This window comes from Pleurodeles waltl, chromosome 7 (genome assembly GCF_031143425.1).
Source record: "Pleurodeles waltl isolate 20211129_DDA chromosome 7, aPleWal1.hap1.20221129, whole genome shotgun sequence".
Taxonomy (NCBI): domain Eukaryota; kingdom Metazoa; phylum Chordata; class Amphibia; order Caudata; family Salamandridae; genus Pleurodeles; species Pleurodeles waltl.
Window position 1 is genome coordinate 157714878 of NC_090446.1, and position 23061 is coordinate 157737938.

General features: G+C 46.2%; 1 protein-coding gene across 1 annotated transcript in view; it reads right to left on the reverse strand.

Annotated features, from left to right (window-relative positions):
* Positions 1-23061, reverse strand: part of SLC9A8 (solute carrier family 9 member A8) — a 567556-nt gene that overhangs the window by 395130 nt on the left and 149365 nt on the right. The window contains exon 4 of the mRNA XM_069243441.1: positions 5684-5742. Within this exon, the coding sequence (XP_069099542.1) occupies positions 5684-5742 (59 nt within the window). The remainder of the gene's footprint in view (positions 1-5683; positions 5743-23061) is intronic.

Sequence of the window (23061 nt, forward strand, 5' to 3'; positions counted from 1 at the left end):
AAAAGGCCCTCACTTCAGTCTGGGTAGTTGGTACCTCCCACTCCATCACAGACTAAATATTGGCATTCAATGGATGAAGCTTCGCATTCCCTACCTCATGCCCTAGATAGATTACAAAGGACTGTCCCACTTAACATTTAGTTGCTTTGATAGTCAGTTCCACCTCCTGTATCCTTGCCAACACCTGTCCATGTGCCCAGGGTAGTCCTTATATGAACTGCTGAACACCACAATATAATCTAACTATGCCAAACAAAACTCCTTCAACCCCGCAAGAACATGGTTTACCAGGTGCTGAAAAGTGGCAGGACCATTCATCAACCAAAAGGACATCATCTTAAACTGACACAGCCCTCTGGTGCAGAAAATGCAATCTTCTCCTTAGCATTTGGTGCCAAAGCGATCTGCCAATATACACTGGTCAGATCCAAGGTGCTCAATTATTTTGCAGCACCTAACAGATCTGCAAGCTCATCTGCTCTGGGAATTGAACAGTCATCGGTTTTGGTTACTTTAATGATGGCTCGGCAGTCAACAAACAACTGCAAGTCAGTAGACACTTGATTTGGTACTAGAACCACAGAACTGGACCAAGGACTATGAGATCTGTCAATGACTCCCAGGTCCAACATTTTGGCAACTTCCGCCTTAATGCATCCCTGAACCCAGTCAGACATTCTGTACATTCTGACTTTCACTGGCAGACTGTCACCAGTGTGTCTATGTCATGCACACAGGCAGGTGTCAACCCTAGAGTCAGCAAGAAGAAGTTGGCAAACCATTCCAACACCTTTGTACACTCTGGCGGTCATTCTGACCCTGGCGGTCAAAGACCGCCAGGGCGGAGGACCGCGGGAGCACCGCCGACAGGCCGGCGGTGCTCCAATGTGGATTCCGACCGCGGCGGTAAAGCCGCGGTCGGACCGGCAACACTGGCGGTCTCCCGCCAGTGTCCCGCCGCCCCATTGAATCCTCCAAGGCGGCGCAGCTTGCTGCGCCGCCGAGGGGATTCCGACCCCCCCTACCGCCATCCAGATCCCGGCGGTCCGACCGCCGGGAACCGGATGGCGGTAGGGGGGGGTAGCGGGGCCCCTGGGGGCCCCTGCAGTGCCCATGCCACTGGCATGGGCACTGCAGGGGCCCCCGTAAGAGGGCCCCTACAAGTATTTCACTGTCTGCTGCGCAGACAGTGAAATACGCGACGGGTGCAACTGCACCCGTCGCACAGCTTTCACTCCGCCGGCTCGATTCCGAGCCGGCTTCATCGTGGAAGCCTCTTTCCCGCTGGGCTGGCGGGCGGCCTGAAGGCGGCCGCCCGCCAGCCCAGCGGGAATGTCAGAATTACCGCCGCGGTCTTTCGACCGCGGAACGGTAACCTGACGGCGGGACTTTGGCGGGCGGCCTCCGCCGCCCGCCAAGGTCAGAATGAGGGCCTATGTCTGCTGCTCAGGCATTAACTAAGAGGCTAACTGACCCCCTTACACAGTGCCATCCTTCATGTGACTATACAGACTAGACATTCACTGTCTAGTCTCTCTGGAAGTAAGAGTACAGCCTGTTCACATGGAGCACACTCTTGGATTCCCCTGTGGCACATGTGTCCACCAAGTAGTTTACCTCAGACACTTTCCGAAGTACCTTGTGTGACCCACATAATTTGCCCTCTAAAACCCTGGGACAATTAGGCCTTAACACCAACACCTCCTCATGTTCCTGATACCCAGTCAGCATAGCTTTCAGGTCATACAATTTCTTCATCAATGCTTGGCCAGCCTTAAAGCTTTCCTTTGCCTGGCTCATTTATTTAGCCATTAACTTCCAGACGCCAATCACACACCCCACACAACCTTCTGTGGAGAGTCTCAGATTCCCTCCCAACCTTCTCATACTAAGGCAAGTGGACCCCGCACTGGGTGTCCATACAGAAGTTCAAAGGTCTTGAACTCTACTCCCTTCTGCATAACAAGAAACATGGCAGAAGATTCCACTTCCTCCTGAGGTTCTCTGGCACAGCTCCTATCATACTCTTCACTGTTTTGTAAACTTCTCCACCAAACCACTGGTTTGCCATGGAGAAGTGGTATGTCACAACAGCTTGCTCCCACATATCTCTCATATAGGAAAGTTGGTTCCCTTGTCGGAAATTACCGTCTTTGGAAATCTGAAGCTAGAAAAAATCCTCTGGAGTACTTTTAATACCACCTTTGTAGTCATGCTCCACAGAGATAGAGGTTCAGGGTATCTGGTGGCGTGATACACCACAACCAAGATCTACTTGTCCGAATGTGAGGGATTAAATGAACTGTCTATTCCCACCCTCTCAAATGGGGCACCCACACTGGTAGATGCACTACTGGTGCCTTTGTCCTCCCTCCTGTATTACCACTCATCTGGCAAGCTGGACAGGTTTTACATTACCTCTCTTTGTCCCTTTGCAATCCTGGCCTTTAGAACAGAGGGTCCAACCTATCCTGCGTTTTCTAATCCAAAGTGTTGTGCTAAGGGTACATCATGGACCAATGACAACAGGAAGTTTCTGCATCAATGGAACCTCTAGTCTCTTGCTAGTTCCTGGCTTGCGATTCAGAGGTTCACTATAGGGTTGACTATCCTCCCATCCAACATAGTTTTTTCCGACCACTTCATTGCTGACCTGATCCTGGGCTTCCTTGCGAAGCCCCACACGTGTAGGGCACCCTTCCTGTGCCTTGCGGATAAATTTACAGGTTAGGCCCTCCAGCAGCTAACAAATTCTGCAGCTCTGGAAGTAACCCGGACTCCAGGAAATGGTCCGCTTTTGGAGTCCCATTCTCCTCTCCATATGGAGCAGGAGCGATGGCCTCTATGGTCACTGCCTTCCCGGAATCTGCCCTTTCCTGCAAACTACCTTTTCCTGGTCCATGCACAACATAGATGAGACTGACATACAGCGCGTCCTCTATTCAATACAGCGTACACTCTCCAAGCCATAAAGGTGGCACCATGGCACCAAGCCTGGGGCAATCAAATTTGGTCCCCAGATATCTAGCTCCATTCTTTTCCCTTATCTCCCGACAACAATCATGGCCACCCTGCCACTGCTCTCAATCTCCCCCCAGTGGCTACTGAATCTGTATCCTTGGATCCAGGGAGTATTCCCTCAGGCTTAAGGTACTTCCTTCCAAACACAGTGTGGAAGGCACCAGCATCCCTCAGGGCAGGCACTTTCCTCCCATTGATACTACCTTCCTGCACAAATCCCACTGTGTTAGGTTGAAGGTGTTTCAGAACATCTGGGTCTCTCTTCCAAATGTCCATAGCTACTAGGATGAGCGCAACCGGTCTCTCTTGGGTACCTTCACCCACATTTAAGATGTTTCCTATCACGGATATCGCTGTGTGAAGTTCATTCTCTTAAAGGTCTCTCTTGTAATGTCCCACCTCGTGGCACTTACACCAAGTCACTACCTTGGACTTAGAAGGGCATCCTTGCCTTTTTTTTACATGATGCTCCTTCCTGGACACACCATTACCATTTCCATGTTTCCTGGCCCTTCCAGATGTCCTGCTTGCTGAGCCTACAGTGGAATATTGTCCATAACGCAATCTGGGTGCTGTGTTTTCCCCCTCAATAATGTTATGTGTGCGGTGCGTAATAATGTCATTGGCGTCCCAAGAAATCAGTGCCACAGCAACAAGGTAAACGCATGTTAGGAGAGAATTTTGACAGGCTCTATAATGTAGAAGCACCCTCCCTGGCAGATGGCCTTTCCTTTGCTAGGTGCCTACCCACCAGCGGCTGTTCAGCTCACCTACCTGGGTGAAAATCAGGGCATTATCCAGCAATCTGAGCACCCTTGATGCTGAATGCCACTTTAAACACAAAGATTGAGGACTTGCACTTACAAGAGTCACATAGACACCACATCTGTTCCAATAAATCAATAGTGACTGGCATGTGAAGGCTGGAAAAAGAAAGGGAAGGCCCACAATGAGGGGAGTTTTCCGACTTCACCAGGAAGATCATCAAAGATCTACTGCAAGACCTACAGAGGGCCCACTGTTTTATCTGCGAGTGAAGGAAAATGTCAAATACCCACTGCATTCTCAAACAGGACTAGAGACACTACTTAGACAGTGGAAGTCATCGGTCCTATGTAACTACTACACAGTAACTGATGGCTGCTGTGGAAATGAATCCAGGTTTTATGAAATACAAGTATATCAAAGAAAGAAGAAAAATGCTACCCCAACCAGTAAAAGGTGAATTGAACAATTGCTGATAGGCAGAGCTGAAACAGAAGACACACAATTCCTGCAAGGTGTTTAGAGCTGCCTTTCTAACCAGTCAACTAAGAAGGACTGAATATGCAAGTCCCCATCTCTACCCCCGCTGGAGTAAGGCTACATAACCCAGTGATGATATCTTGTTCCAGGATGACCTTAACTCAGACGGGTCTAACATAATAGCTAAACTCTGTTTATGTTACACCAAGGATGTACATTTATGTGATTTGTTCTGATTAGGCAACTGAATTTGTTTTCCTCCTGTTTGTGATGCCACAATGCTGCTTCGTTTCCACCACAGATACCTGGAGGTGATCTGACACCTAAATGTGAATTGTAGTCTTAAAATGTATTCCACACTCCTGATGCACATAGGGTGATTATGCACCTCGGTGTGCTGCCAAATGTGATGTTATACTGATGGACATCTTTTACACCAAAAGTGACATCTTACTACTCAATTGTGTTGCCGTTCTGAGCGATTTTGCACCTAAATGTCTTACTATGTTCATGCTGAATTTGCACAAAGGATGATGTTGCATCTAAATGTATTTGTACTCTAAAATTGAATTTTGCCACAGCAGTGTTTTTGGATTTAAAGGATTCTCTACACTACTTCGAAGGTCTTTACAGCAACTAAATGCCTTTTGAAGCAAAAGGTGTTTCAACACTCCTGCTGTCACACCACGTGATTTTGCACCTGTGTGTGAATTGTCATTCTAAAAGTGTGTCTGTGCCCCCTGCTTGGTTGAATTGAAGAATATTTATTTCGCACTTAATGTCTTTAGATTCTACATGTGAAACCATAGTGCAGCTTAAGGTCCACTAAAGGTGATTTTGTGTCCCTAAATGTGACTTTGTGCTTACTGCGACTTGTGCTCTTAAATGTTTTCCACACGCATGTTGATGTCTCACAAATTGTGATTTTGCTTCTCAGTGCGCCGTCACACTGACACGCAGCATTTATACCTAATTTGTAATCTTACTAGTGTATTTCCTACCCATATTTACACGCCTAAATGTGACTTCAGCTCTTGGTATGGCTGCTGCAATGGACTTTCTAACCTGAAGGAAATTTTCAAAAGGTTTTCTCTACAACATTTGAAGAAAAAAAAAAACAATTGTTTAAAAAAAGCTTTATACACTTACGTGCACTTTTACTCCTATTCACCATGTGAAAATGATTCACAGTCACCTAGTCGAATGTGCATTTTGGTTAACAGTTGTACAACACACTTACTTCAAAAGGTAACCAAACTAAAATGGGGCACTGCAACTGCAATTACGTGGGCAAGCCTAAAAGAATATTAGCAGTTATTCAATGCAGGCTAAAAAGATGCAGAATATATATTTTGGATGCATTCAAAAAATTGCATGCGATTGGGAAATAAGTACAAATAAGTGGTACAGTTCTTACCTTCCAGTTTGCTAGTTTTTGGGATTCTATGATTTTTATAACAGCTCCCATCAGAATGCCTGAAAGAAAAAATAAAGGCATTGAAGCAAAGATTTCTCTCCCATTGTGTGATTCGAAGAGAGAGTTTAAAAAATGAATACACCGCAATAGGACGCTGGCCTGCTGTGTCGTAATATGTACACTAGTTATCAGAAATAGGTACAGAAAGTGATATAAAACAGTGCAAATGCAGTTAGACAATAGTGACTCTAGGGGGAGCGCAAACCATGTGCTAAAAAAATGGAATGCGAACACAGGACCTGCACCTAGGTAAATGGAACCTGTAGAGGGGAGCCGGGGGTAGTAGGAAACCCCAAAGTTAAGTACCACAGTGCCCCTAGCGACCTGGAGGAAAGGAGGAAATTACTAGATTTTCTCCAAACCACCCAAAAGGAAGACAAAGAAGAAAAATCAACACCCAGACAAGAGCAAGAAACCAGCAGTGGATTCCTGAAGAGGAAGACCTGTGCAAGAAGGGGACCAAGTCCACAAGTCACAGAAGAGTCCAGGAGGAGTAGAAGCTACTACCCACCCAGCTGTGGATGCAGGAGTTGGTCGACGGTACGATGAAGATGGTCATGAATGTGGCCCTAGAGCAGGTGAAGAGTTACTGGAGGATGCAGTCGATGTCCCAAGCTGGATGGATGATTGCAGACAGTCAATGGTATGGAAAAGCCACCAACAAGCCTTGGCAACGGCAGAAGTTGCGGTGAAGCAAAAGTGGAGCTGTCCAGGAGGACTCAACCTACAGAGGGGAGTTCACGGGGGATCCTCAGCAGAGCAGAAAGTCCAAAGAAGAAGAGGCAGCCCCAACAGGAGACCCACTAGACGAGGAACCAGGAGTCACAGAGGAACCCACGCAGCACTACTGGAGAAGGGTCCCACACCGCAGGAGAAGCACACAGAGGGCTGTGCGTCGCAGGAAGGAGTGCAGGGGGCTGAGACTACACGACACCTGATGATCCGTTGGAGGAGATGCAAACAAGCCTTGGCAGGTGCAAGAGACGCGGTGCAAGTGGGGCACTGTCCTACGTCGGAAGGCAAGGGCTTACCTCCACCAAAGTTGGACAGCTGACAAAAAAGACCAAGAGGACTACTCCAGAACACCACCTGTGATGCAGGATCCACGCAGCTCAGGATGAGAGGAGACCCACACAGCCGGTCGTCGTTGCAAATGGTGCCTGCGGATGCAGGGGAGTGACTCCTTCACTCCAAGGGAGATTTCTTCTTCCTTCTCGTGCAGACTGAAGACTTGCCGCCCTCAGAGGATGCACAGCTGGGGAAATGTTGCAGAAGCTGGAAGGAGCCGTGGAAACAATGTTGCAAGCACAGTCTTTTTTAGTGGATACAGATTGTTAGTTCCTGGAGGGAACAATCGCGGTTCCAGTGGCTAAAAGTCGAAGTAGAAATTGCAGAGGAGTCCAGCTGGAATCTTGCAAGCAGAATCTGAGGACCCACCCAAGAGAGAGACCCTAAATAGCCCTGAAAGGGGCATTGGTCACCTAGCCAGGTGACCTCCTATTAGGAAGGGGCTCTGACGTCACCTGCATGACCTGGCCACTCACATGCTCCCAGAGGTCCCTGCCAACCTTGGATTCAAGATGGTAGAACCAAAGGACCCTCTGGAGGAGCTCTGGGCAGCACCCCTGGGGCGGTGATGGACAAGGGAGTGGTCACTCCCCTTTCCATTGTCCAGTTTCACGCCAGAGCAGGGAATGGAGGTCCCTGACCCTGTGTAGACTGGTTTATGCACTGAGGACACCAAATGTCCAGTTCAAAGCATAGCAGTGGCTTGGGGAGGCTACCCCTCCCAAGCCATATAACACGTATATTCAAAAGGAGAAGGTATTACCCCACTCTCCCAAAGGAAATCCTTTGTTCTGCCTCCCTGGGCTTGAGCTGTTCAAGCAGTAGGAGGGCAGAAAACTGTCTGAGGGGTGGAAGCAGCTTGGGCTGCCTGAAAAACCTCAGAAGGCTGGTAGAAGCAATGCTGGGAGTCCTTTAAGGAGCCCCCAGAGTGCATGGAATCAAACTTCCAAAACTGGCAAACGTAGTGGGGTATGACTCTGACATGTTTCATACCAAACATGCCTAGGTTCGGAGTTACCTTTATGTAGCTGGACATAGGTAGTGGCCTATGTCCAGTACATGCAAAAAATGACATCCCCACACTCACAACGTCCAAGAAAATGGGACTGGAGTTCGTCGGGGCATCTCTGCTAGTGCAGTGGTGCCCTCACACACAGGTACTTGCACCCTGCCCTCTGGGCTAGGAGAGCCTGCCATAGAGGTGACTTACAGTGACCTGGTACAGTGACCTGTATTGAAAAGGGTGCATGCCCCCTTTCACGCAGGCTGCAATGGCAGGCCTGCAGAAACACTTTGCATGGGCTCTCCATGGGTAGCATAATACAAGCTGCAGCCCATGGAGATCCCCTGGCACTCCAATGCCCTAGGTATCATATACTAGGGTCTTACATGGGGCACCAGTATGCCACATGTGGGGTGTAAGTAATCATGTTAGAAGGGAGAGAGCACAATCACTGGGGTCCTCGTTATTAGGATCCCAGTGAACACAGTCAAACACACTGACAACAGGCCGAGAATGGAGGTAACTATGCCAAGAAAGAGAGTACTGTCCTACAATAGCCAAACATTTATTAGATAATTCCTGAAGAGTCAGGCACCCAAGCCCATCATTATAAAAATATATATTCGACTTAAAAAGCAGTCATTGGCTAACATTCATCAATGGTCTATTTCTATTCCCCAAGCGAATAAGTGGCACATCGCTTCACGTATTAGAAAGGAAAACAAATAACAAGTCGTAATGTAAACAAACAAGAGACAAATATACGCCTGTAGTGAGAGAGGTAAGGGTTTACATTCAGGAGTAAACCATCCTTGTGATAGGCACATATAGGTTTAACAGGGGCCTTGCGTCAACAGGTAATTAGATGGTGGCTGTTATGATTGTTGTTCAACATATTAAAGGAAGTGCCACAACAATCGTTGCTGTCAAGGAGTTGTAGCATTGTATGCACTGTTCAAAAAAGCGTTCTTTATTGTGGAGCTGACCTTGGAAGTTTCAGGTTTTCTGCAGCTTTCCCACTTAGGTATTAGTTTTCTTTACCTCGGCTCAGGTATCGTGGGCTATTCACATGCAAAGCCTTGCAAGTAATGTAAGTGCTTTTGAGAGTGCTTTGTGCTTCTTAAAGTAGACAGCTGAGTAAGGACAGGTCTGGTAAAACTAACCAGTATTTCACTGCACTGGAGATGAGACTGTCTGGAGGGTAGGCGACCCATCTGAGGATGGTTTAAGCCAGGACTCAAGGCCTGTGAGTAAGGCATTCGTGTATTCTACTGGAGCAGTGGCTTGGGCTAAGTTCTTCAGGTTGACTCTGGACTAGAAATGTTAGATGTTGCCTATACTCTGAGATGTACGAATGTGGGCTGTCCAAACTGATCTTTAAGTCTAGCAAGACAAAGTGGAGTGGGGCTTGATTTTGCAATTGATAGGATTTTGAGCTTGATAGATGCCTTTTGGTCAAATGTCTGATCCAATGATTCTGTAGTCTGCAGGTATTTCGGGAGACAGAGCAATGACCTGTTTAGTAGGGATTCATTTTTTACTTTCATATTTGTGGGCCAAAGTTGTATTTCGATTATGCAGGTGGCGTTGGTCAAGTTTTTGTGAAGTTCAAATTCATGTATATCTTGGGGTTATTCAGGTATTAGTGAAAGGAGATACTGTGTTTCTGCAGACGTTCTACTCAAAGGCGGAACAAAAAAGGAGCCAATACAGAGCCTTCTTCTATCCCAGTATGTAGATGGGTTAACATTTAACTATATAACCTGCAGTACAGATCTTTTAGTTAGGCCACACACTGATGCACTAACTTTAAGGTCTTGATTCGCAGCAAGATATGATTCGAACTTGCGAAAATAGAACTTGTGGCATTGATACTTGAACGACTTTAGACTACTTAAATCTCTCAAATATCTACGGCAAAAGTGGTTATTTTCTTAGATATAGAGACTATTGAAGGATACACAATCTCAGTTTTGCTGTTTCGCAAGCTTTTGTTTCTGCACCTCCAGCTTCGAGTAAATATAGATTAGTGATGTGATCCCCATTCTAAAGATTTCTGATAACTGTAAATGTGGTGCTGCTGAAGTCTAGGGGAACTCAGTTCCTTGATGTCTGTAGAGGGATGAATACATTTTGCAGAGTGAACCCAGAGTATTAAAGCTTTCGACCATCCTGGTGCCATGACATCGGATTTGTAAAAACTTGATTGGGAGACTCTGCTGGGATTGGATCGGACCATCTTACTGTGACCCAACATGCACCAAAGACAAGATGGAGATCTAGTGTAATTGGGTGGAAGGCGGTCCATCACTCAGTTTGTCAACCAGATCAGAACGATTTTCATGTTTTTATAAAGTAAGTACCTGTTTTGTCTGCCTGGAAGGCTTTTGAATAAGGTGTCAAAGAGGAAAACAGAATAAGCAACGGATAGGAAAGGGGACATTCTGGATACTAGGAGATACTCAGAATTGATCCTATTGGATGAATGCTGTTGACCACTGGTATCTGGCAAGAGGAAGCCCTTGAAGGCCAACAAGAATCTCAAACTAGGGGCCTAAGAAATACACTGGAAAAGCTGACGTACTAGATTAGCAATATGAAGAATGGAATCAGAAGCAGTACCCTACATGCCCATTTCCACTTAGCCCTTACCTTTATACCACGGTTGCAGAGGAGGAGATCAAAGGAGATAGTGGTGAGGATTATAGCAGTTCAGAAGTCTGCACTGCATGTCCACGAATCAAGCAGAAAGAAGGAATATGCATGTAAATCATCAGCAGTGCATGCAGGGCACCTTTCAACAATTCTGGTTCCAGAAAGAAAAAAAGGTAGTCACCTTCAGTGGAAGAGGTTTGGTGTGACACTCCCTTACCTAATGCAATCTCAGATTAGCATTTGGGTCTGAGGGCTCAGAGTCAGATGTTTCATTGTCTGATTTGCGTTTCATCCGGAATGAGTAGTACAAGCACATGGAAGCTTGTTCTGGGAACCAGTGAACTCTTTGCATAGCCCAAACTTACCCACACACCAAAGAGCAGGAGAAACAAAGGAAGTAATTACCAGACATTGAGAGCCAGAAGCACTATAACCTGCTGATGAACAAAAACCTTGCATTTGAGAAGTTTGCATTTGATACTGAGAAACTGGTTGGGAAGCTACAGAGTGCTGTACAGATGGGTGAAAAGACAAGAAACATTGGTGTGAATGTTTACATATAAATATAGAAGTGGTGTCTACATAAAGGGTAAATTGATAGCATTCCGAGAAGTCATGTGTCTTCACTTTCTTTCTGAATACCAGTAGGGTGAGAGCAGTTCTGGATTTAACGGGATTTTTTTTTTCAGATCATGGGCACTTACAGAAAAAAGTATTGCCTTCTCGTCTGTTTTTCCAATTAGTTCCTCATTTCCAGCCTGCTGCTGCATTGGCTCCATTTGTACTACAGTCTGCTCAATGAAGCTAGTTTCTTGGTGAGGTATGCTGCGGTGTTGTCTTTGAAGGTCTCAAGTGATGCAATTGAGGTTGAAGATTGTTCAGACTTGAAGGAGGAGACAATGAAATTCCTAAAGTGCCAGTTGATATTGTTAATTACTTCAGTCCTTAGACGAGACAAGTGACAGCTTGGAAGATTCCCTTGAAGGATGACAATGTGGAGTCAGAAAGGCTACTTAAAGGAGCATTGCCGCCATCCAGGGGGAGGCCTATGACTTTTGCTACTGATCTGAGAATGTTTTCACATTTTTCAGCAGGAATAGTTGGTACCTTGCTGTCTTAGTTTTCTTTGCAAATTGTTTCTCGAAGAAAGGAAGGATGCATGGTACGTATAAGTAGAAGTAGAAGTTTAATGTTAACGTCCTTACAATGACTAGCACCCAAACACTATTTTCATTGTGGCAGGCCTAGATGCCCTATGTAGAAAACCAGAGCTTAGGTGTGAAACACTTCCCAAGAGCAGGCAATAGGCTGATCACAACGTTCAGAAAGGACTCCTCAGAACCTGACAGAATATGCAGGATTGGGCAGTGAACACCCGTTTTGACATTACAGTGTCAAATTCTGCTTGAATGTTAAATCCTTGTGGATAATTCTTCTGTATTTTACATAAACTACTGGTTGCACACCTGAAAGGAATGGAAACAGGATGCCAAAACAATTACTGTGTTTCCACTCTCTGGTTTCTGCAAAAACCCGCTTTTCTCTATCAGACGTCTGTCTCTGGGATTAGTGTAGGTAAAGTGGCTGACCCAAACTGGGCTTTAGTGTTAGATGAGGGAGGACACTAAGATGACGTACACACACATACACAATATGTCTCAGAACCCAGGTTTAGAGTGGCTGAAGACTTTTGCCATCTTAAAAATGCCCAAAGTCCATACTGTTGTTCTCAGGAACTGTTACCCCATTGGTAAGGGCATACCCAGGAGTCTTTTCCACTCACTGCCTCATGCCAGGAATAAATGTGGCACCCACAGGCACCGACTTCATAACACACCTGGTCCTGAGAAAGATCAGAAGAGGAGTGAATGTGCTGTCTGTGATTCGAGAAGAGTCCTATCTCACTGTACCCAGGACAAAGACGTGGACTTAAAGGGACAAAGTACAAGAGGTTTCTATCTGCAAGTATTCAGCTGACCAGTGGCAACTGGACCTGGACTGAACATCCTGTCTGACCTCTGCCTGACACCTACTGAGTCTCTAGGTGCCTCTCCAGAGGTCCTGGAGGGATTTAGAAGTGTACACCTACTGAGTCTCTAGGTGCCTCTCCAGAGGTCCTGGAGGGATTTAGAAGTGTACACCTACTGAGTCTCTAGGTGCCTCTCCAGAGGTCCTAGAGGGATTTAGAAGTGTACATCTTGTAGAGGATTGGGATTTGAAAGGCTAAAGTCAGTAGGTAAAATCTCTGACTGGTACAGACCTGGTTAGTGCATTCACCCACGCTCTATAACGGTCAGCATCAATATACACCTAGGTCCTAAGTCTACTGTGACCATTGACTATTAATGACACTTTGTGTTTCTTGGTGCTATTGCTGTCGCGTGGGCTCTCATTATTCTAAATGAGACTAGTGGATTTCTAGGTAGCAGGATCTATAACGGTGTGGGGGACTGAGTCTGACCCACGTGTAAAGAACTCTGTCACCCTAAATCCGGTTTTTGCTCCGGCTAACTAGCAGTGCCTCATTTCTCCCATGTGGAAGGAATGATTCGGCAGCCGAGCGCATGACATCTTTGGAACTTCTCAGGGAAGTCGTGGTTACTCAGATCCAAACCAACTCTCTTATTTCCAATATGATCTCATATACAAATGACAAAGACAGTATAAGTTTTATATAATGTTTTTTAATAAAACAACTGTATTTTAGATATTAAGGCGTGAGCCGCAATAACCAGAACGATACAACACAGTAGGATTGTAATAGTTACCAGGAGAGTAAAACATAAGAACAAAGCTATCATATTGTCAAACAGTTTCTACTCTCCCTCTGCTTGTTTTATCTAGAGCACAGCATGTTAAGCTTCTAGCTTGCCTATTAGAATCACTGTGGAGACATCAGCCCTCATACCTGAGCAAAGACCTGTGATCTTGGTTCAGCATCTGCAACGAGGCAGTCAGCGTCTAGTTGTGGTTCCCTGGTCGGAATCTCCCTCTTGCGTGTATTGGGACAAGGAAGTGATTTTATAACTAACATGTCATCGTGATCACAAAATGTCCCTACGCAGGAATGCCAAGTCTAAACTCTTCCCACGTCTATCGGCAATGTACCAGACTGTATCCTTGACTGAAGCACAGAGTAAATATGTTATGGAGAACTCCAGTGCTGAAGTAGGCAAAACAGTGTGATATGAATAAAAAACAACACCGTAGAACTGGCTATTTGAAAAATAACAGTACGAAGCCTAATAAAAAGCATGTAGAGCAAAGTGCACAGAGGCTCTAAGCTGTCAGCAAATGAATAAAATATATTCAGGGCAAAGTGCACAAAGGCCCAAAGCCTGAAGCTAAAGCGCAATGAATACATAAAACTAACCACACTACACCCTCCCCTTGTCGGTAGCAAGTGGTTCCAATAATATAAAAGGATGCCCTAAATATAAACAATACCTAAAACAATCATTTTGACAAGGTGAGAAGACAACAAAGTCATAAATTTAGGTAACATGTGATCATAAAGCCAAATTCAATATAGTGTCAATTTCGTAAAAATCCAATCGTCAGATAGAAGCAATAGAACGCAGGAGTTCCTCCACTTCGATATATGTCAATATCGGAAGATCCACGCCACAAAGTACCATGGAGCAGGTGTGATCCAGAGCCCCAAAACCATTCAGGGCGGCACCCCGTGCAGGGCCTATGAAAGAGACAATACCATCTTCCTCCAGGAAGGGAATCTCATAAACTGCCTCACGAAGCAAGCGCATCCGTAGTGCACAAGTCTGGGAATTAGCCCTAATCGGGAACATCAACAGATCAGCATCGACCATTGGAGGGCGCTGCAAGGAGAGACAGAGAGCCAGTGCATGTTCAAACGAGCACCAAAGGCTTCGAAACACGGGTTGCACACAATCCAAAACCGGTCTGAATGACAGAGACCAGTCACACTCCAAATGTCCCAGGAGTGTCGCTCCAAAATGCTGCATCATGCGTTCACGACACAGCTGTGCTGACGGGAGCAGCAATACAAGATCTCGTCGTGACGGGACAGCCATTGCGAAAAAATAGCAACAACAGCAAGACTCCAGCCAATAAAGCCAAAGTAATCGGGAAACCCCCAAAAATGCTTCCGAAAATAGAATGTATAGCCGAAGGTATCAAACCGAATATGGAAGAGAAGGTATGAGCAAAACCAACACCAACGACTTTGAAAAAATGTGCAATACCAGCAGTGCTGGATGCATTAAATATACGTCCCACAAGTTCACCGAAGTGATTTGGAAAGTTAGTATTCAAAAGGGACTGTATCTCCGCCGATGACCTTGCCACCTGAAGTGCGTAGGTGTCGCTAGCAGATGTAAGGGCCACATGTTTTTGAAACAATAAAGCTTTTAGCCGACTCAACTTGTCGAAATCAACCTTGGAAGTAGCAATTTGAGGCCAGATGTCCGCTACCTCCCTAAATTGAGTGGGGGGAAACAACACATTCCCGCAGCACGTAACGGCCTTGTTGACAACGACGATGTAAACTATTCCGGCACGCATGCCACAGCAGCGTTCGCTGTTAAGAACAATGTAACTGCCGTTAGAAAGCACCTGGAAAGTGTTTTTAATAACCGGGACTGGAACTCCCTTCAGATAACAAGCTAAGTTAGCAATCGAAGCGTTACACGCCCCGTGCAAGGACAGCTGTTTACAAACCATTGAATGGCTGACAGAAGCTTCGCAGTCGCTGCCGCTAAGAAAAACCTCCTTCAAACCATTAACACATCTGTACTGAAAGGGAAGGTCCCACACCTCGTGTATGTAACTGTCTCCCAATAGTTCATATCTACCCACCGGAATGTGCTTCAAACACGAAGTAAATTGCAAAGTGGAGATAGGCAAATTAATAACCCCATGAATCAACCATTCAGCTGACGGAATCTCAGCTACCGTGAAAGGCAGTTTCTCTAATTTCTCAATATTTAACATAACATATGTCGCTTCCTTTTTAGCCATCAGTTGTTGTTGACGAGCCAAATTAAAAGAGATAAAGATCTCTCTGGCACGAACGTGCTGCCATGGAACGCGACCCGCCTTCAAGGTCTGAAGAGTCCAACCCAGCTGCATGATGGACCGCGTCTGACTCTGCCCATGATATAAAGAAGACATGTCCGATTTAATAATGTCAATGGCAGAGGAAACAATGCTGTCAATCGTGTAAACACGGTCAGAAAGGGTATGCATGCCATTATCAACAACAGACAAAGTCTGCATCAGATTTTCTTGATCAATCTGCCTCAACCGGGCTGCAGCCTCTTGTTGTGAAAGCTTCCAAATCTCATTATAAACCTCGTATAAGAACCTTTTCTTCCGTGGTACTTTGGGACCTGACAAAAAATCTTGTAAATCAGTATCATTAGACAGTAACATGAGATGTGACTTAACTGCATCCAGCGTGGATGACTTCAACCATTGCTGACAAAGCTTCCCCACACTGTATGTAGTTATAATATCAGCATGTTCTGGTGAAACGTAACGAGGGTCTGCCCTACTAGTCCTGAACCCCCCTGAAGAGGTGACAAAACGTTGATGACACATATTAGTGTCTACAGGCCATAATAACCACCCGCCTGGATGTAACGATGAAGTGTTAAGCGTACCATTCTGGACCCAATGTGTAAAGTCACTGAAAGTAGCATTCACGTAGTGCTGCCAATTTTTTAATTTAGAAGGGACAGGTATACTAGGCAAAGTCAACTCCCTAATCGTTGCTAAGCCCAAACAGCTAGTCTGTTGTACTGTGTCATTGAGGAAAATCATCTGCACAGGGATAATACATGCTCTAAATAACGTGTCCCTGCCTCACATTTGCCAATTTTTCGAACCCCAAACACTTTTCAAGTCAACAGTTTTAAACCAGTATTCATATCCCTCGACCGAAAGTTTAGATACAAACAAATTGGAATACAGTAATTTAGTATCGGTCAATAACATTTGCTTATTAGAATACGGTGCAACTTTAAAATAGTAGGACTTAGCATCACGTGGATCATGCCCAGAAAAATATGCAAATTTATCATAATACGTTTTTGAACTCCCTTGTGGAGGAGTCGAGCAATGTTCCCATTGCACATAATTAAACATCGACTTGGGGCTACTAGCTTTATGAATAAAGTGGTGTCCATAATAGTTGTAACAAAACATGTCACCATGATTATCTCTAAACTGGTAAGCATCATCATCGTCATAGACAGTATAATATTGCAAATCCGTAAGTATAGAATCTACTGTCTTCACATCCCAATCATCAGAAACAATGCCAGGTTTAACAATATCATTCATTGATAATTTGAGGACATACGGTATTTGAATCAATTCAGTGGGACCATATATATCAAACATTACTTTATCCCACACAATTCCATCCGGAACTGGTATCGCAGAAATGTTAACAGTGGACAAATCTCTTCGAACCATATGAGACGAAAAATGTGGTTTTAACACAGTCTCTACGTACTCAATGTCAGATCGATCAGGAAGAAAATGACCATGTATTATCAGAAAAAAAGTAACCACAAATCCCAACCATAATAAAACAGTCATCACGGCCAAAAACAGCCAAAAATAGTTCCAAGGAAAAACAAAATATGTTCGTTTAAGCCATCCCAGCAGCCGTCGTGGACCGTGGACAGAAGACATCGAGGACGAGGAGCCGGACCCATCATTATCAGCGTCGTTGAAGCAGCCAGAAGCAGTTCTAGCAAAAGGTGCAACTGTGAACGAAGAAGCAGATGGAGGCTCTCGCCGTGGCACGCTATAAACCACATGTTCAGAAACATCAGTAGAACGTACAGCAATTTGATCACAAGATTCCATATTAATCGCCGTCGGTGGAACAATCGCAAGATCATCATCCACCCTCCCCAAGCTCGGAGAGGAAACAGTGTCGGTGAAAATCACCTGCAGCGGGACTTCCTCCCCAGTAGTGAGAGGGATTCCGGAACTACTGGGTGTCCCTCTTGGTCTGCTGTGCAGAATCGGCCACATGTTGTAACTTGACATTATCAATGGAAACAAAGCGATTTCCTTTGGCCCCTTGCAGCGGTGGTAAAATCACAGTTCTCGTGCCGCTCACCCCCAACACAGGGACAGGTTCTCGATAAGAAGGACCAAATTCTTTTTTAACTGCGACCTTTTCACGCACTAGATCCCCAATCCTGGGTATCCAACCAGTAGGTGTTACTGGCTCATCCTTAATTCCTGAGGAGGCAGCACTGGCAGAAGAGTTATCTTCACGGAATTGTTGTAAATCCTGCAAAACAGTGACATGATCATTTATGTCAAAGGGCGTATCTGCCGCCTCCACACCAGGACCATCTAGACCAGGAACATACATTCGTGTTCCAAACAGGCACTCATATGAAGTACGACCCCCCAGTGACCTCCTAGGCAAGTTATTAAGTGCTCTCTGTACTCCATATAGGTGGGCTAGCCAACCACGACCCATACCTATAACTCTGGGCGTTAAGGACTGCTTTAAATCACGATTTAAACGCTCCACGACAGAATTTCCCTCGGGATGAAATGGAGACGAGAATTGGAGTTGGACCCCCAACGAAGCCATGGTGTCCCTGAATGCCTTAGAGGCAAAAGCAGGGCCCTGGTCCGAATGAAAAGCCGCAACTGCAAATATATCAACAAAGATGCGCAAATCTTTAATAACAGTTCGAGCGTCAGCCGAGCGTTGTGGCCATACCCATACAAATCTGGAGCACTAATCTACAGCAACCAATATATATTTGTATGCACTATCTGGTGTCAGCGGACCACAATGATCCAAGTACACACACTGTAAAGGTTTATTTGAAATCAGAAGGGGCGTCTGCTGCGGGCGTCTAGCCGACGATGCTTTAATTTGTTGACAAACGTCACAACAAAGGACATATTGCTTCGTCTCTTTATAGAGACTAGGCCACCAGTAACGAGCCTGTAAAAGTGAAATCGTGGCAGTCACACCAGCATGTGCAGAAGCAACCCCCTCATGTGCTGCAGAAATTAATCGAGGTCTCTCAATTTTATTGGGAATTTCACGTACACCAATGCCTGGAATTGTAACAGTAGCATTTAGCGCACCATTCAAGCAGTAACTATATTTTGAAGGAAATCCTTTAGGAAAGGGCGTGCCAGCAGCCGTAGCCTTTATGGCAGCCGAAATTTCTGTGTCTGGTTTGGAACTCGAACGAGTCACTGCGGCCACAGTGGCGACAGCCACTGCCGATTTCGGGGCTTCATCAGCCAAAGTATTCCCAGCCACGTGTATTCCAACGTGCTGGTGTCCAAGTGTATGCACAACATGGACATTAGGAAGCGTTTCCTTCAGATCCGCAACCTTACCCCACAACATTTTGTGTTTAATGGTGTTGCCTTTAGAATCTCTGAACCCATTCATCTTCCAATAGTGTAAATATTCGTTGAAAGACTGCACACAGTAGTAGGAGTCACAGACCAGCAAGGCTAAAAGTGCCGGATCCGCGTGCTCCAACGCTAACAATAGAGCTTTGAGCTCAGACAGCTGTGCCGTGCAATCTCCCAAGGTTTTAGTATAAGTACGTCGGGGGCAGAACACTTCCCCCTCCATAGTGCCGCTCACCACCGCACATGCAGCAGAATACTGTTGTTTAGTCCCAACCGCTGGTTGCGCAGAGCCATCGGTATACATGACCACTTGATATTGGTCAATAGGCAACGTACCAGCAGGAACAGGGTATTCTATTTCGTATTGAAGAAATTCTTGAGTCTGCAGTTTAGGGTCAAATACATAATCTACATCAGTGGCTGTCAAAGACGTAGCCCATTGTATCCATCGCTGGTGTAAAGCTTTCGAATTAGGAACACTCGCTTTTGTAACAGCCTCTAAGGCCGGAACCGGGGAAACGACAACAATGCGTTGACCCTGGGCCAGCGGTCTTTCTTTAATAACAGCCATCTGTACTGCAGTGAGAATTTTCTCAGTTTGTGCAAAACGTTGCTCTGCAGCAGAATACAAGTGAGACTTGTATGCAATCGGGACTGTCTCCCCTTCATTAAAGGTGACATAAGTAAACCCAACAGCCCCAGGTATCACCCTGATGACTAAATGTGTCTTATTTTCCTGTGTGTGTAAGTGTTGAACTGCTAAGAGATCACTCTGTAACTCTCGCAGTATGTGTGTATGTTCAATCGTCCAAAATCTACTCGAAAAATTTGGGCGAATCAACTCGTATAAGGGTTTTATACGCGTCGCATATTCAGGAATGTAAGTTCTGCCAAAATTCAGAAACCCCAACAAGGACTGGAGCTTCCGAACCGTATTAGGAGGCTGCAATAAAGCACATTTCTCCAAAAAATGTGGCGCTAGGCTCTTGCCCTCACTCGACAACTCATATCCCAGGAAAATGACGCTGAGGAAGGCAATCTTTGATTTCTTAAAATTAAATTTATAGCCAATATCAGCAAACCCCACAACAATGCGCGATACACGCCTTAGATGTTGCAGAATCTCATCATCTGTCAGATATATGTCATCGACATATGATAACGCTTCAGGGTCGAACTCATGCAGCATTTCAGTTACACGAGCCGAAAACAGTCCTGGGCTATTCTTATACCCCTGAGGCAAACGACAAAAAAAATTCTGAGAGCCAAACGCACTGAAACAGGTATAGTCCCGACTCTCGGGCGCTATATTCTGGCAGAAAAATCCATTCGAGATATCCAATGTTGTCTTGTATTTTTTACGCACTATATTATTCATAAGCGCTGCGCTGTGTGAATTCTGTATTGCATATGTGCGTGTATGACTATTCAAATGTCGGTAATCCACCACTATCCTATATGAATGGTGTAGGAAGTTGGCTCTGTATGTGCTATTTCAAAGTAAGGAATAGCATGCACAGAGTCCAAGGGTTCCCCTTAGAGGTAAAATAGTGGTAAAAAGAGATAATACTAATGCTCTATTTTGTGGTAGTGTGGTCGAGCAGTAGGCTTATCCAAGGAGTAGTGTTAAGCATTTGTTGTACATACACATAGACAATAAATGAGGTACACACACTTAGAGACAAATCCAGCCAATAGGTTTTGTTATAGAAAAATATCTTTTCTTAGTTTATTTTAAGAACCACAGGTTCAAATTTAACATGTAATCTCTTGTTTGAAAGGTATTGCAGGTAAGTACATTAGGAACTTTGAATCATTTCAATTGCATGTATACTTTTCGAGTTATTGACAAATAGCTACTTTAAAAGTGGACACTTAGTGCAATTTTCACAGTTCCTGGGGGAGGTAAGTTTTTGTTAGTTTTACCAGGTAAGTAAGACACTTACAGGGTTCAGTTCTTGGTCCAAGGTAGCCCACCGTTGGGGGTTCAGAGCAACCCCAAAGTCACCACACCAGTAGCTCAGGGCCGGTCAGGTGCAGAGTTCAAAGCGGTGCCCAAAACGCATAGGCTAGAATGGAGAGAAGGGGGTGCCCCGGTTCCGGTCTGCTTGCAGGTAAGTACCCGCGTCTTCGGAGGGCAGACCAGGGGGGTTTTGTAGGGCACCGGGGGGGGACACAAGCCCACACAGAGATTTCACCCTCAGCGGCGCGGGGGCGGCCGGGTGCAGTGTAGAACACAAGCGTCGGGTTCGCAATGTTAGTCTATGAGAGATCTCGGGATCTCTTCAGCGCTGCAGGCAGGCAAGGGGGGGGTTCCTCGGGGAAACCTCCACTTGGGCAAGGGAGAGGGACTCCTGGGGGTCACTTCTCCAGCGAAAGTTCGGTCCTTCAGGTCCTGGGGGCTGCGGGTGCAGGGTCTCTCCCAGGCGTCGGGACTTAGGATTCAAAGAGTCGCGGTCAGGGGAAGCCTCAGGATTCCCTCTGCAGGCGGCGCTGTGGGGGCTCAGGGGGGACAGGTTTTGGTACTCACAGTCTTAGAGTAGTCCTGGGGTCCCTCCTGAGGTGTTGGATCTCCACCAGCCGAGTCGGGGTCGCCGGGTGCAGTGTTGCAAGTCTCACGCTTCTTGCGGGGAGCTTGCAGGGTTCTTTCAAAGCTGCTGGAAACAAAGTTGCAGCCTTTCTTGGAGCAGGTCCGCTGTCCTCGGGAGTTTCTTGTCTTTTCGAAGCAGGGGCAGTCCTCAGAGGATGTCGAGGTCGCTGGTCCCTTTTGAAGGCGTCGCTGGAGCAGGATCTTTGGAAGGCAGGAGACAGGCCGGTGAGTTTCTGGAGCCAAGGCAGTTATCGTCTTCTGGTCTTCCTCTGCAGGGGTTTTCAGCTAGGCAGTCCTTCTTCTTGTAGTTGCAGGAATCTAATTTTCTAGGGTTCAGGGTAGCCCTTAAATACTAAATTTAAGGGCGTGTTTAGGTCTGGGGGGTTAGTAGCCAATGGCTACTAGCCCTGAGGGTGGGTACACCCTCTTTGTGCCTCCTCCCAAGGGGAGGGGGTCACAATCCTAACCCTATTGGGGGAATCCTCCATCCGCAAGATGGAGGATTTCTAAAAGTTAGAGTCACTTCAGCTCAGGACACCTTAGGGGCTGTCCTGACTGGCCAGTGACTCCTCCTTGTTGCTTTCTTTGTTCCCTCCAGCCTTGCCGCCAAAGGTGGGGGCCGTGGCCGGAGGGGGCGGGCAACTCCACTAAGCTGGAGTGCCCTGCTGGGCTGTGACAAAGGGGTGAGCCTTTGAGGCTCACCGCCAGGTGTTACAGCTCCTGCCTGGGGGAGGTGTTAGCATCTCCACCCAGTGCAGGCTTTGTTACTGGCCTCAGAGTGACAAAGGCACTCTCCCCATGGGGCCAGCAACATGTCTCTAGTGTGGCAGGCTGCTGGAACTAGTCAGCCTACACAGATAGTCGGTTAAGTTTCAGGGGGCACCTCTAAGGTGCCCTCTGTGGTGTATTTTACAATAAAATGTACACTGGTATCAGTGTGCATTTATTGTGCTGAGAAGTTTGATACCAAACTTCCCAGTTTTCAGTGTAGCCATTATGGTGCTGTGGAGTTCGTGTTTGACAGACTCCCAGACCATATACTCTTATGGCTACCCTGCACTTACAATGTCTAAGGTTTTGTTTAGACACTGTAGGGGTACCATGCTCATGCACTGGTACCCTCACCTATGGTATAGTGCACCCTGCCTTAGGGCTGTAAGGCCTGCTAGAGGGGTGTCTTACCTATACTGCATAGGCAGTGAGAGGCTGGCATGGCACCCTCAGGGGAGTGCCATGTCGACTTACTCATTTTGTTCTCACTAGCACACACAGGCTTGGAAGCAGTGTGTCTGTGCTGAGTGAGGGGTCTCTAGGGTGGCATAAGACATGCTGCAGCCCTTAGAGACCTTTCTTGGCATCAGGGCCCTTGGTACTAGAAGTACCAGTTACAAGGGACTTATCTGAATGCCAGGGTGTGCCAATTGTGGATACAAATGGTACATTTTAGGTGAAAGAACACTGGTGCTGGGGCCTGGTTAGCAGGGTCCCAGCACACTTCTCAGTCAAGTCAGCATCAGTATCAGGCAAAAAGTGGGGGGTAACTGCAACAGGGAGCCATTTCTTTACAAATGGTCCGGTTTAGCTACCGGAAACAAGGGATTATTC